This window comes from Lampris incognitus, chromosome 8 (assembly GCF_029633865.1).
Source record: "Lampris incognitus isolate fLamInc1 chromosome 8, fLamInc1.hap2, whole genome shotgun sequence".
NCBI classification, from domain to species: Eukaryota; Metazoa; Chordata; class Actinopteri; order Lampriformes; family Lampridae; genus Lampris; species Lampris incognitus.
Genome location: NC_079218.1, coordinates 32,973,107 through 32,987,241, shown reverse-complemented (window position 1 = coordinate 32,987,241; position 14,135 = coordinate 32,973,107). Strand labels below are relative to the sequence as shown.

At 40.5% G+C, this 14,135-nt stretch overlaps 1 protein-coding gene across 1 annotated transcript in view; it reads left to right on the top strand.

Annotated features, from left to right (window-relative positions):
* Positions 1–14,135, top strand: part of rbm27 (RNA binding motif protein 27) — a 71,419-nt gene that overhangs the window by 26,606 nt on the left and 30,678 nt on the right. Inside the window, exons 8-15 of the mRNA XM_056284981.1 lie at positions 3,939–4,145; positions 5,842–5,988; positions 6,682–6,835; positions 6,973–7,126; positions 9,156–9,392; positions 10,900–11,031; positions 12,012–12,134; positions 13,594–13,668. Of these exons, the coding sequence (XP_056140956.1) occupies positions 3,939–4,145; positions 5,842–5,988; positions 6,682–6,835; positions 6,973–7,126; positions 9,156–9,392; positions 10,900–11,031; positions 12,012–12,134; positions 13,594–13,668 (1,229 nt within the window). The remainder of the gene's footprint in view (positions 1–3,938; positions 4,146–5,841; positions 5,989–6,681; positions 6,836–6,972; positions 7,127–9,155; positions 9,393–10,899; positions 11,032–12,011; positions 12,135–13,593; positions 13,669–14,135) is intronic.

Sequence of the window (14,135 nt, the reverse complement as noted above, 5' to 3'; positions counted from 1 at the left end):
GCTATGAAGAGGATGAAGAGTGGAAAGGCAGTTGGTCATGATGACATACCTGTGGAGGCATGGAGATGTTTAGGAGAGATTGCAGTAGAGTTTTTAACTAGATTGTTTAACACAATCTTAGAAAGTGAGAGGATGCCTGAGGAGTGGAGAAGAAGTATACTGGTACCGATTTTCAAGAATAGGGGCGATGTGCAGAACTGTAGCAACTAGAGAGGTATAAAGTTGATCAGCCACACCATGAAGATATGGGACAGAGTAATAGAAGCTAGGTTAAGAGGAGAGGTGACGATTAACGAGCAGCAGTATGGTTTCATGCCAGGAAAGAGCACTACAGATGTGAAGTTTGCTTTGAGAATGTTGATTGAGAAGTATAGAGTAGGCCAGAAGGAGTTACATTGCGTCTTTGTGGATTTAGAGAAAGCATATGACAGGGTGCTGAGAGAGGAGGTGTGGTATTGTATGAGGAAGTTGGGAGTTGCAGAGAAGTATGTAGGAGTTGTACAGGATATGTATGAGGGAAGTGTGACAGTGGTGAGGTGTGCGGTTGGAAAGACAGATGGGTTCAAGGTGGAGGTGGGATTAAATCTAGGATAGGCTCTGAGCCCTTTCTTGTTTGCAATGGTGATGGACAGGTTGATGGACGAGGTCAGGCAGGAGTCTCCGTGGACTATGATGTTTGCAGATGACATTGTGATCTGTAGCGAGAGTAGGTTGCAGGGGGAGGAGAGCCTGGAGAGGCAGAGGTATGCAATGGAGAGAAGAGGAATGAAAGTCAGTAGGAGCAAGACATAATACATATGTGTGAATGAGAGGGAGGACAGCGGAATGGTGAGGATGCAAGGAGTAGAGGTGACGAAAGCGTATTGAGTTTAAATACTTGGGATCAACTGTACAAAGTTAACGGGCAGCGCAAAAGAGAGGTGAAGAAGAGAGTGCAGGCAGGGTGGAGTGGGTGAAGAAGAGTGACAGGAGTGATTTGCGACAGAAGGGTACCAGCAAGAGTTAAAGGGAAGGTTTACAAAATGGTTGTGAGACCAGCTAGGTTATATGGTTTGGAGACAGTGGCACTGACGAAAAGACAGGAGGCGGAGCTGGAGGTGGCAGAGTTGAAGATGCTAAGATTTTCATTGGGAATGACAAAGGAGGACAGGATTAGGAGCAGTTGTATTAGAGGGACAGCTCAGGTTGGATGGTTTGGAGACAAAGCAAGAGAGGCAAGATTGAGATGGTTTGGACATGGGTGGAGAGGAGATCCTGGGTGTGTGTGTGTGTGTGTGTGTGTGTGTGTGTGTGTGTGTGTGTGTGTGTGTGTGTGTGTGTGTGTGTGTGTGTGTGTGTGTGTGTGTATATATAGCGTGTTTTTCCGAAACCATCAATGGTGTTGTTATAAGTGCTCAACTAATGAGGAGTGGAATATCAGTACAGATACAGGAAGAAAAAAAATTATATATATATAGTATATATAATCCAATGAGTCAAGTAAATTCTATATGAGACAGTACAAGCCTGTTTCATGCCATAAGCATCATCCACTGTCTCATTGTACTGTCACATAAAGAATTTACTTGACTCACTGGATTATATTGCTCCTTATTTGTTGAGCACTTTCCCTATCATTGAGTGTTTCTTTTACCAAAGTTATATATATATACACACACATATATATAAACACGTATATATATATATATATACGTATATATATGTGTGTGTGTGTGTGTTTACATACATATACATATATATATACATACACACATATATATATGTATACGTGTGTGTGTGTGTGTATGTATACATACATACATACATACATACATACATACATACATACATACATACATACATACATACATACATACATACATACACACACACGTATACATATATATTTCCCTGGGTGCTGTACAGCAGCTGCCCACTGCTCCAAGCTACACAGCTACGATGGGTTAAATGCAGAGAAAGAATTTCCTCGCGGGGATCAATAAAGTAGTAAAAGAAAAAAATGTGTGTGTGTGTGTGTGTGTGTGTGTGTGTGTATGTATATATATATATATATATATATATATATATATATATATATATATATATATATATAGGGAGAAGGATGCTGACTATGGAGCTGCCAGGGAAGAGGAAACAAGGAAGGCCAAAGAGGAGGTTTATGGGTGTGGTTAGAGAGGACATGCAGGTGGCAGCCGAAAGTAGTAGTTAAGCCACAGTAAAGGTGATAGAGCATGTCTTACTTTTGTCTCTGTCAGTGGTGTTCTGGCCACTTTTGGAAGTAGCAAACCCCACCCAAATCTAAACATGAGATAAAATGTCAGTTTGTGAATGGCCAGGTTCATGAGGTGCTTTACATCTAAAAATGTTCATAACATAGACTGATTACATTGTAGACTATACAATGCTCAGTATAGGGGCAGCACTTGTTTTTGAAGAAAGTGCCCCCCCTGCAGTTGCTGGCTTGAAATTGTGGTGTGGTGGTCTGGCATGTTTGTTTTCATGACCTGCTGCCTTTCAGTTACATATTTACATACCACCAGGGTGCCTTGCAGCGTCTATTACATTGTTTTGTATTGTTCACTGGTTCATTCAGCATAGGAAAGAAAAATTGAACAAAGGGAAGATGTGTACCCTCCCAGAAGATTCCTTTAATTCATATGTGGAGTCAATTTATACAGTGTTAAATAATCACACTCATTTGAAAAAAGCTGCTTATATTTCCTTCGGTAAAAGAAATTTTCTTCTAAAAGTTGTACATTTGCTCCACAGTAGCAACTCAAGAATAGGGTTGGCTATCATTATGAATTTATTGATTTCCATTCTTATTCTGCTACATCCTATCAACACCAGTTCTTTACAATCCCGCTTAACGGTACCCGTTTTTGTTTTTTTTTGTCATGGTGAATGTGGCAAGGCTGCATCAAAGCCAGGGCTCTCCAGCACAAAGACATACAACATGGAAGGCATGGGATCAACAGCTCGGTTATTTAAAAAGTCAAAATATTGTAAACATCAAGGATTGAAACATCCTAAAATAAAACTTGACATCTTGTATCTTTAGCTGTGACAGAATGGCAGTGACGTGTTGTCCATAGCTCTCATTCTCTCCCAGCTTCAGTTATGTCTTCATTTGGGGTGTGGACACATTACCTAGGCAAACTACAGGGCAGATGGTTCTTATCCCGTCCCACCACAGTGTAAAAAATGTTTATTATTGCCTGTAATTGCCACATATCAACAACATCATATTTGATAAATTGAATGTTTTTACTATTGATAATAACTCAGCAAAAACATGCATACTGAATAATATACTGTGAACTGTACAATAATTATCAGCTTTGAAATATTTTACTTATTGGTTAACTCGGGCTTTTAACAATTTTTCTGTAGAAAAATCAACACAGACCTCTCTAGTAGAATGCATAACCTCTCTTGTGTGACTGTACCACCCACTGTGAAGAATTACCTGTGTATGTGACATGTGGCACCAATACAAAGCACAGTTGTTAGTACTATAATACAACCCTTATCGGTCCACTCGGTACCTCCCACCTTGGCACCGTTACCTTTAAAAGTATTGATAATCTGTAACTATCCCTACTGAAGAACCAGTTTTTGAAAGGGCACAATTTGCAATTGTAATCATACATTCACACAATCAACTACTCGCAAATGTACAGTACAGGTAAAACTTTAGCGATATCCCTTGGCAAATTAAGCTGCCATAGCAGAATATAATCCGAATGAATACAGATGAGGTTTCATATCCTGACATGGGATCCAAATTTTCTCATCCTATCCGTATTCCAGTGGATCAGTGCGAACAGGCATAATTGACGCTGGTTTGCTTTCACTTTGCTTTGGAGTCTAGCTAGGTCTAAATATAAACTCTGTGATGTACCATAGCTATTAGCTTGGGCTTGTGTCTCCCTCAGGATCCCCACTAATCGCAACCAGTGGGATAGACACCCCCAACAACCAATCAGCAAACTCGTCCTCCTCTCCTATTGGACCTCCTGGTGTGGGGCTGCTGCCTACTCTTCCTCCTCCTCCTCCTCCTCCTCGTCCTCCTCCTCCTCCTCCTCCTCCTTCCTCCTCATCTTCAACTGTGTCTCTTCGCCCCCAGTATATCCAGTCTGAATGTAAGCAGTGATGCTTTTCCTATTCAGATTGGTACGCTTGTCTTTGGAGGCAATTATTGAAAAAAAAAATGGCTCTTCCACATGATTTCCCTTTATTTGCTTGACTTCAGAGTTTTTATTTTTGTTTACTTAAAGTATGCTTTTTGCATATATGTTGCCGATTTTTGCCTTTTGTCGATGCTTATACCTGAATCCCTCTTTTACGCTGTTTAAATATATATAGAGAGAGAGCGATATATAGTATGTATTTTTTATTTTTTTATTTTTTTACTCTATTGATCCCTGTGGGGAAATTCTTCCTCTGCATTTAACCCATCCTAGCTGTGTAGCTAGGAGCAGTGGGCAGCTGCCGTGCAGCGCCCGGGGACCAACTCCAATTCGTCTTGCCATGCCTAGGTCAGGGGCACAGACAGGAGTATAAACCCTAACATGCATGTCTTTTTGACATGCATGTAACACACACACACACACACACACACACATATATATATATATGTATGTATGTATGTGTGTGTGTGTTGTTTTTTTTTTTTCATTTTGTGCCTGCACCATTGTAGTGCTCAGTGCTGCTTGATTTAATATCTTCAAGCTGTAGAAACAACTGTTTACCAGAGGGTAGCAAGGTTGAGACAGTACAACCCATCTGCTGACTGCAGTTACGTTGAGTATTTTTACCATGACCAGCTTCATAAATTCAGACAATACATGATGGAAGTACATCAAATGAGTGAGAATAGTTTTCATTTGATTTTCATCTTAATTGAGAACTAAGGTTTTAGTTTATGTTTCCACTTTAATCAGACCACAATAACATCTGTAATTCAATGCATTTTCCTTTTTAATAGCATGTTTTTCTCCACAGCCTTCAGTGTAGTTGAGTCTAAGGGATTTTCACCATGGTCTTGAGCTGATTTGATATCGGCTTGTAATTTCTTCTTTTTGATAGTAGTTCGTACAAAGCCACATTCACTGTGGTTAGTGTATGAAGGAAATGACTAATCTACCAGCTGAACTTTTCCAGCAGAATCTCTTTCAGATGCTTCAGGGCATGCTGTGTTTTTTTTCTTCTTTTCATTTGCTTAACCCCCCCCCCCCCATTGCCATTACTAGGGTATTTAAAGCTACTCGAAATACTTTGATGTGATAATGCTTAAAGGTCCCATGAAACAGCATTTCCAGCACACTAAATGTCTATGGTTTGATGATCATGTCAAATGAAATGGAACAGTCGGGGGAGGGGGGGGGTTGTGAGGGGAGGGCATTTGAGCTGACTAACAGCCAACAACACCCAGGCATTTGTAGGCAAATGTGGACATGGATATGCTATTTGTTAATTTCAGATTGGTAATAGATGATCACTTGTCTATTCTCAATCTAATGTCCCACTCATTCGACTTTTTTTTTTGTGTACGCCCTTAAGTGCAGTACAAAAGAACAAAACGTTTTTTTTTTCAGGAAGAGAAAAACAATATTTTTATAATCACAAGAACAAAACTTTTTTTTGTAACTTTCTGGAAAATAATGTTAATAAGATGTAGATGAAATAAGTAAAAATGAAAATAGATTTTTCATTTCATGGGACCTTTAATGGACAAAATCAAAGTAGAGGCTCAAATCAATTTTTTTCTGCTATGCATTCTTCTAAAAGTGTTAGTTTGTATGATTACCTTTTTATGCTTTTCTTTCTTTCCATTAGATAACTATGACCCTGAGGGCTATAACCCAGAATCCCCAGGCTTGACGCTAGCAACTCGAAACAAGTACCGCCAGTTCATTCCCCGGGTCCAGACCCAGCGGTCCAACCTCATTGGACTGACCTCAGGGGATGGGCAGGGCTCAAGAGGTAAAAACAACAAAACACATGGCATTATCTGCTTCACAGGTCAATAAAGTCACAGAATTGAATGAAGAATTGATATGTTCAATAAAACATTTTTTGAAATAGAAATAAAAGACAAAAATATGCAATAAATGTAATAAGCGATGAAAAGCAATTCTGAGATCGGGAAAAGCAATGAGTCTTTTAAGACATGATTTACAGCAGGGACTTGAATTAGTTATTTTAATGCTAAAAAAGGAGTCTGCTTCAAAGCCTGGGCTTCATCACCGCAAAGGTGACAAGAGTATAGGCTTCCTGACAACCACTTGCTTTAGATGTCCAACAGTCTGAAATTATTTTCTGGGTTCTACAAATCTGATTAAATGTGGGGAAAACAATAATAAGGTAACTGAAGAGAAAAGAGGAGAATTACGAGCGATGTAAACATGAAAAGCACATGAAGGAATTGATAAAAACAATCTATTTGCTAAATCACTTTCATATCTGTTACATTTTAAGCTGCAGAGTATATATGGACCTCATAGCAACGACTCAGTATCGATGCAATCTCTGTTGACGGGCTGCAAAGCTGGATTCGATACATTGCCCAACTGCTAATCATAATCGTTATGATTTGCGCGCACGCGCGTGTGTGTGTGTGTGTGTGTGTGTGTGTGTGTGTGTGTGTGTGTGTGTGTGTGTGTGTGTGTGGTCCAGCTGCCAACATAGTGATCCAGACAGAGCCTGCCACTGCTGCCAGCACACCCAGCACAAATGTGACCCGGTTCAACACAGAGCAGGACAGCAGAAAGAGAGTCATGGGGCCTAGCAGCATGGATGGGCCAGCTGCTAAAAAAACATGGATGGATAAGTAAGACTTAATAGACTTACTGACATGCCTTGAAGCTTTCTTTTGTTTCTACCAAATTTAGATTGATTTCTCTCAAATGAATCCCTCTACAGACTGATATCAGAATTATCATCTTTTTTCCTTTTTCTTTTTTTTAGGCCAAGCTTTAATAACCAACACAAAACCAGCTTCCCTAAGAGAAACCACTATGTCAACACCAAGCTGGAGGTACGGAGGATCCCCCGAGAGCTAAATAACATCACCAAACTCAATGAACACTTCAGCAAGTTTGGAACCATTGTCAATATCCAGGTAACATAAAACACAAAACCTACTATATCTTACCATGTGCAAGTCCTTAAAACTTAGTGTTAATACATGCAACATTAGTTTAATTCGATATGTGACCAACGCAAAAAAATTAGTCAATTGAATTGATGCCGACTCATCAAAAGGCATTTTCTCATAAAGGTTTTACACACAAGATGTTGAACAAAACATAGCAGGACCTCACACTCATATCTGCCTCGTACCCTTTTAACAAATCCCCAGATTGTACAAGACCTTTTTCCAAATGAAAGAGCTGAATTGGGGTATTAGATAACAACTCATTGTTTTTGATCATAGCCTTACTTTGAAGGTTATATGGAAAAGATGTTTGGTGTGGCGACCCCTAAAGGGAGCAGCCAAAAGTAGTAGTAGTAGTATAGTAAAGATGTTTGATGGTTATTTTTTAGACAATTATTTTTGATTTTCCACAAGTATTGATAAAAGATTTTGCCAGCATTGATGCCCTTTTCCCACCAAAATTAGCATGTATAAGCAAGTTTTTTAAATGTGGGATTACCCGCTAAAAATAAGCGATTGACCCCTTTCCCCATTGCCAGTATGCTTTTGTTTTTTTGTTTTTTGTCTTGGTGTGTCATGACAAAAGTGTCGGTGTTGTGTCGTGCCAAAAAGTGATTGTCCGCCAAAAACTGATTGCCATCCACAAGCTGTATCAGTTTATCCATTTCAAGTTATTTTTAGGAAGAAAGAACCTTTCAGTCACAAGGTAGGAGCTGCAATCACTTTTTGGCAAGTGGAAACTGCGGGCGGCAATCGGTTTTTGGCAGACGATCACTTATAACTTCAAAGCCCACTGAGGCAAATTTATCATTTGTGATAATGGGCTATACAAATAAAATTTACTTGACTCTACCTAATGTTGTTTGTCAAGGAACCACATCGCTTCACTTTTCGAGATTGGATTAACTTCATCGCACCACAGATGCCACTGCATGACATGTATTGTGCCTGCCGTGGATGACCTAATAAAATTATACTTTGCAGTCGGCCCTATGTTCATGTTCATGGCCCTAATAGTGTTGTATCCTGCTGTACCACAAATCCCATTTGAATTGCCCATAGATATAACCAGCGATATACTTGCATATATCTATCGTGTTGTAGTTCCTGAGGCACAAAAGCTATCACCTCATCCAAATCAGTGTGATTTTTTTTCTTCTGAATAGGCTCAATTCACAGCCTTATCTCTTCAAAGTTTGGATGCTTATGATAATATGGAGATTCTGGTCTAAAATAATGAGTAATTTCTTATTGCTAAATCTAATTGCAAAGTATAATTTGATTAGGTCATCCACTGTAGGCATAATACAAGGCAAGCGGCGGTGTCTGTGGTGTGATGAGATTTATCCAACCTTGCAAAGTGAAGTGATGTGATTCCTTGACCAAAAAAAAAGAAAAGAAAAAAAAAACACTATTTTTCCAAGTTTTTTTTCTCATAAATTTGCGACTTTAATCTCATAGGATTTGAGTTTCATCTTGCAAATTTATGAATTTATAATCTTGGGGAATATTTGAGTTTTTTCCTCATAATTTGTGAGTTTTTTCTTGTAAATTTACCACTTAAATCTCAGAGACTATCCGAGTTTTTTCTCATAAATTTAAGACTTTAATCTCGGAAATTCTGTTTTTCTCAGGATATTAACCCCCCCCCCCCGCCAAAACACACTATAATTTTTATTTATTTATTTATTTAACTTACAGTGGCCCTAATATGCCATCGTATGTTACCATCACTGGCAGTCGGAGCTGGAGCTGATAAATACACATGACTACTACAGAGTCATTTGTCCCAGGACTGAATGCCTATTCTAACCTTTTCCACTAAAGAAAAAGCCAGATGTTAGTGGGTGTTAGTGGGGGGTTTTGTCCAGTGGGAAAGGGGCATGAGACAAGAATAGCATCCATCTAAGCAAGTGTAGGTCTGCAAGGAAATGCACTTGTTTTGTCATGCAAAAAAAAAAACACACACACGGACTCTTCTATCTCCATCCAGGTGGTGTTTGGTGGAGACCCAGAGGCGGCACTGATCCAGTACACAGCCAATGAAGAAGCCAGACGGGCCATCTCCAGCATTGAGGCTGTTCTCAACAACCGCTTCATCCGGGTCTACTGGCATCGTGAGCCCGGTGCCACCACTGGCACCCAGCAGCAGGAACAGAACTTGGGAACCCAGGCAGGCGGAACGGGGCTAGGCCACAGCCAGGGACCACAGCACAGTAGTCTACATAAGGTTGGCAAAGAGATATGAAGCTAAGCTCTGGTGCAATTAGTTGGTTGTTGGTGTGTGTGTGTGTGTGTGTATGCGTGTGTGTGTGTATGTGTATGTGCATGTGTGTGAAAACATGCGTGCGCACGCATGTTTTCTTTTTCTTCCTTTCTTTCTTTTTTTTTGGGGGAGGGGCCTGATTCTCAGTTTAACGTTCCTACCAGCACCGCTTCTGTAAGAAAGTCATCTTCGGGGCATTCAGGTAGCATAGCAGTCTATTCTGTTGCCTACCAACACGGGGCTCGCTAGGTCGAATCCCCATGTTACCTCCAGCTTGGTCGGGCGTCCCTACAGACACAATTGGCCAAGTCTGTGGGTGGTAGGCCGGATCTGGGTATGTGTCCAGGCCGCTGCACTAGCGCCTCCTCTGATGGCCACGGAATGTGTGCCATGACAATGTACATAACTAAGATGATCAAAATATCTGATTTGCAAGTAAGTTATGAATCTGGGAGTGATAGCAATCCTATACATAGATATTATTAAATATCATATATTATTATATTATATATTGATATTAGGATGCCTCCTTTGGCGCTTGCCATCCTAGGACGCCTTCCTTTGGCGCCCGCCATCCTGGGCGCCTTCCTTTGGAGGTTTACCGGGCACAGCCAACTGGGAAGAGACCCCGGGGTAGACCCAGAACTCGCTGGAGGGACTACATGTCCAATCTGGTCTGGGAATGCCTTGTGATCCCCCAGGAGGAGCTGGAGGGCGTTGCTGGGGAGAGGGACGTCTGGAGTGCCCTACTTAGCTTGCTGCCACCGCGACCTGACCCCGGAAAGCGGCTGAAGATGAGATGAGATGAGATATTGATATTAGTAGTTGTCCAACGAGGACTGTTCGTTGGTGCTGAAAATCAGCAGTATGGCGGTAATATCTTGAGCATTCGTTAGTATCTGTATTGGTGCAGAGGAGCAGTGAGAGAGGGCATGCTTGTGTGTGTATGTTTGACAGGCAGGAGGAAGGGGCAGATTAGTTATTAGTGAAGGCCGTGTTGTGGGGGAAGACATCACTCTACGATCATTGCTTTTATTTAATTTCATGCTGTGAATTGCACAGGAGCCAAGCATCAGTGCTTTTTCCATGGGTGCTCTTCTAATTTGACTAAGTGCTCATGTGAAAGAAATAATGTCTCAGTGTGTGAAGTAGGAAACTGAATGAAACTGAACTGAATTTCAAATGAATTAGGGCACAGTCATCAAATGGGCTGTATTGTACCACACGTAGGCTGCATATCAGTTTCTTTCCCCCCTAGCTTTAGCAATGCTAGTTGGGATTGAGACTCAACTAGCAGTGTTGGTCTCACATTTAACCCATTAAGCTATACATTACCACAAAATTGTTCAAACATTCTAAAACATTATTTTGTACAAATGCTATAAAAGACTGATTGTTCACAGTGTAGTTTTTTTTTCATTCTCAGTCTTAATGCCTTTTTTAAACCATCCTGGTGTTTGTCAATCAGCAGGGGATCAAACAGCACAGTCCAGCAGCCTATGTGTTGAACAAGACTGTTCCTAAGCATCGGTTGCCGGGAGCGACCACGGCCCCCCCTGCAAGCAAACCGGAACCTGTGCATCCAGGCACAGAGCCTGCCGCTGTAAGTTAAACTCTATCTACGTGCATGTGTGAGTGTTTAACTGATGCCAATCCTGGGTTAAATTTACATTAGCAAAGAGGTTCTTGGTGGTTTGACTGGGATGAAGTGTAAGAAGGTTGGTCAGGAGAAAGTGAATATTGTCAGTTAAGGTGTAAATTGCAGAACATTTACTTTAACTTTCAGTTTTGTCTTATAATTGTCTGAGGTTCACAGCATTCATGGCTCTTATGTGACAAAATCCCACTCATCTTGAATTTAGACAAATCCAGAACAGTCACAAAGAATTGATAGTACTCTTTGGTATGAGTTTGGTTGATTCATATTAAGCAAGTGTGTGAATCCAAGAAAAAAAACTGTGACTAATGTGGAAATAACCAACATGCAAATGAAAAATTTAAACTCTAAGAAAGAACAAAGATATATAATTTACTTGCTTCCAAGATATATTGGCACTTGACTAAGTTTATTTGTTGGTCTGTTGTGTGTAGCTTTCCAGGCCAAAATTTCTCAGTTTCATATTAACAATAAATTTGAAATAAAGACGTTACTCTCGAAAAAACATTGGAATCCCCCCCCCCCCGACCCTAGTACACCATCATAGGCTATGGGTACCAATGGTAGGTTAAATTGTCTGCCGCAAAGGACTACACCAACATTAATTGAAGAGTTATGCCATGTTAGTGGTAGGGACAAACAGGGCTTACGTAAAGTTTACATATTTCGCTTCTGCACATGTAGAATGCAGTTATAAGTGGTCAGGAAATGTAGAAGCATTCACGCTACATTACCAGTACAGTCATGTGCATCTCTGACCTCCGTAAGGAGGTTTGGATGATCCAATTCATTATGCGACTTTGAGGCATCTACACCTGTATTTTTAGCTGTCCAGTTGTGACTCGATCACCCAAAACACATTTCAGTGCCAGGTGTCAACAGGGCTTAAGTTTTGCTTGGTCTAATTTCACCATTGTACTACCTAGGCTGTGTCTACCGTGACCACCACCCAGAAGGGCCCTTACACATTGACAGCTGTCAAGGCCTCCAAGAGTCTGGGGAAAACTGCCAAAGCCCTGGAAGCACAGGAGGCCCTGAAAAAGAAACAGGCATGTCGCTTTGCTTTCCACAGTCAACGTTTTTTGTTTTATGTTTTTTTCCTGTTGATCAGCTTTTTGCTTTCTCATGGATGCACATTTCCATTTTAGGGTTGCACAATATTAGGAAAACATGCGATAACGTTGTTGAAAATTGTGATGACGATATGACTCGTGATAAATAAACAAATATTGAAGTATACAGTTTTAATGTCTTTGTGCTTTAGGTTTGTTGCTAACATAGACCCCAGACAATGAACAGCCTATGCACACTGAATAGAAAAATAAAATGCATTATTTCCATTCCAGCAACATGGTTTTATTGAAAAAAATGCACCTGTCTACAGCCGCTATATTGACAATGCTGCTCGACTTGACGTTAGTTTTTTTGCTTTGGCTAACGCTAGATTTTTTTAACTCTTCATATAGTTCTTTGTGGTTGTGTAGTAGGTGGCTGTGGAGATTAGTTGCGTTTCCTCTGGTAGTTGCCAGTGTTTGGCATGACTTGCATAGTACCTGTGTTTGTAACAGGTCTCCTGTAACCAAAATATTGCCAACTGACAGACTTGCTGTTCTTTTTAGCCACTAGTTCTCCATCGCCCAAATTTTCCTCAGCGCTCATCTCTCTCCCTTCAGCCATCATGACGCTCACACTCTAACTACCGCCATACGCTTAACCTCAGTCACTCGCATCGACATCCGGGCATCTAGGGCAGTAGGGCTCCATCTGATTGGCCAAATATATTGATATGCACAGTGTGAATGCATGGCACGTGCATATACCATTTATTGCAGTTCAAGCAGTCTTTGCGATATGTATATCGCACATATTGATATCATGATGAAGGTAAATTTTCGATATATTGTGCAGTCCTAATACATTTGGAATGTCTGTTTCTCATAGGGCTTAGGGCATTTTCACATTTAACCAACTCGCTTTAAAGACTTAAAACCAGAGGCTACACTGTTGTTATATTGTACTGGGTCCAGTTTGTTGCACAGCTCAAATTCTAGAGGAAAACGAGTTTGGCAGAAAGAGAGAGTCCTGGATTTATCTTTTTTACTTGTGGTAAACTTTACTTGTGGACAAACTTGGGAAAATGACCGGTAATAGTCCATCTTGCCTTGACCCTCTAATCTTGAGTTTTTAGATCTTTAAAGCAATAAAAACGTCCTTCCCTGAACCCACAGTGCATTGCATCATGTCATCATTTCCTTTATTTGATTCAGTTTTGTTTTATTAAGTGATGTTGCTTTCATGGCCGAAACAGTCTACAACCATGCTCCAACTGAAAATGAATCATGACCCCTGATTTATGGTGACCTTTTTGTACAGGTTTTGTCTGTGTGGAGTGCTCACACCAGTAAAAAAGTTCCAAACTTAGCAAAAAATGTTTGTCAGCTCCAAACAAGGTATTAATGCCACCTTAGCTAAGTGTGCATCAAATGACCTCTTTTTTTGTCTGTCCAGGAGGCACTCAAACTCCAGCAAGACATGATGAAGAAGAAGGAGGAGATGTTTAAGACACAGATTGAGTGTCATAAGGTTGGTAGAACCTGAGGAACATCTAACAAAACTAATTTTCTTTCAGTACTGCATGGATCATTTGAAATAAAATTGCTCTGTGTAAATCTACATGAATTCTACCTTACCCCAATTGTTTCACAACTAATCAAAGTGATCAAGACATAAATAGTCAAACAGAAATGTTGATGTTGCAGATAAACAATATGGTTGCCACCTTCTGCCATTTTTTAACGTCCTCAGTACATGGCAGTTTCCTTTGATTACTACGTAGTTTGCCGAGGATGTGTCTTGGAGGGAGGGGTGTCAAACAACAATGAAAACAACTTCGCCTACCCTGTTGTTGTGTTTGTGAATGGAGAAATCTGAGGAGTTGGGTAGTGTGGGCTGTTTACTTTGTTTCAAACAGTACCACTACTGACATTTACTTGCCATATAATTCTGGAAATTTGAAATAATACTGCCCTGTGATGGCCTGGCAGCCTGTC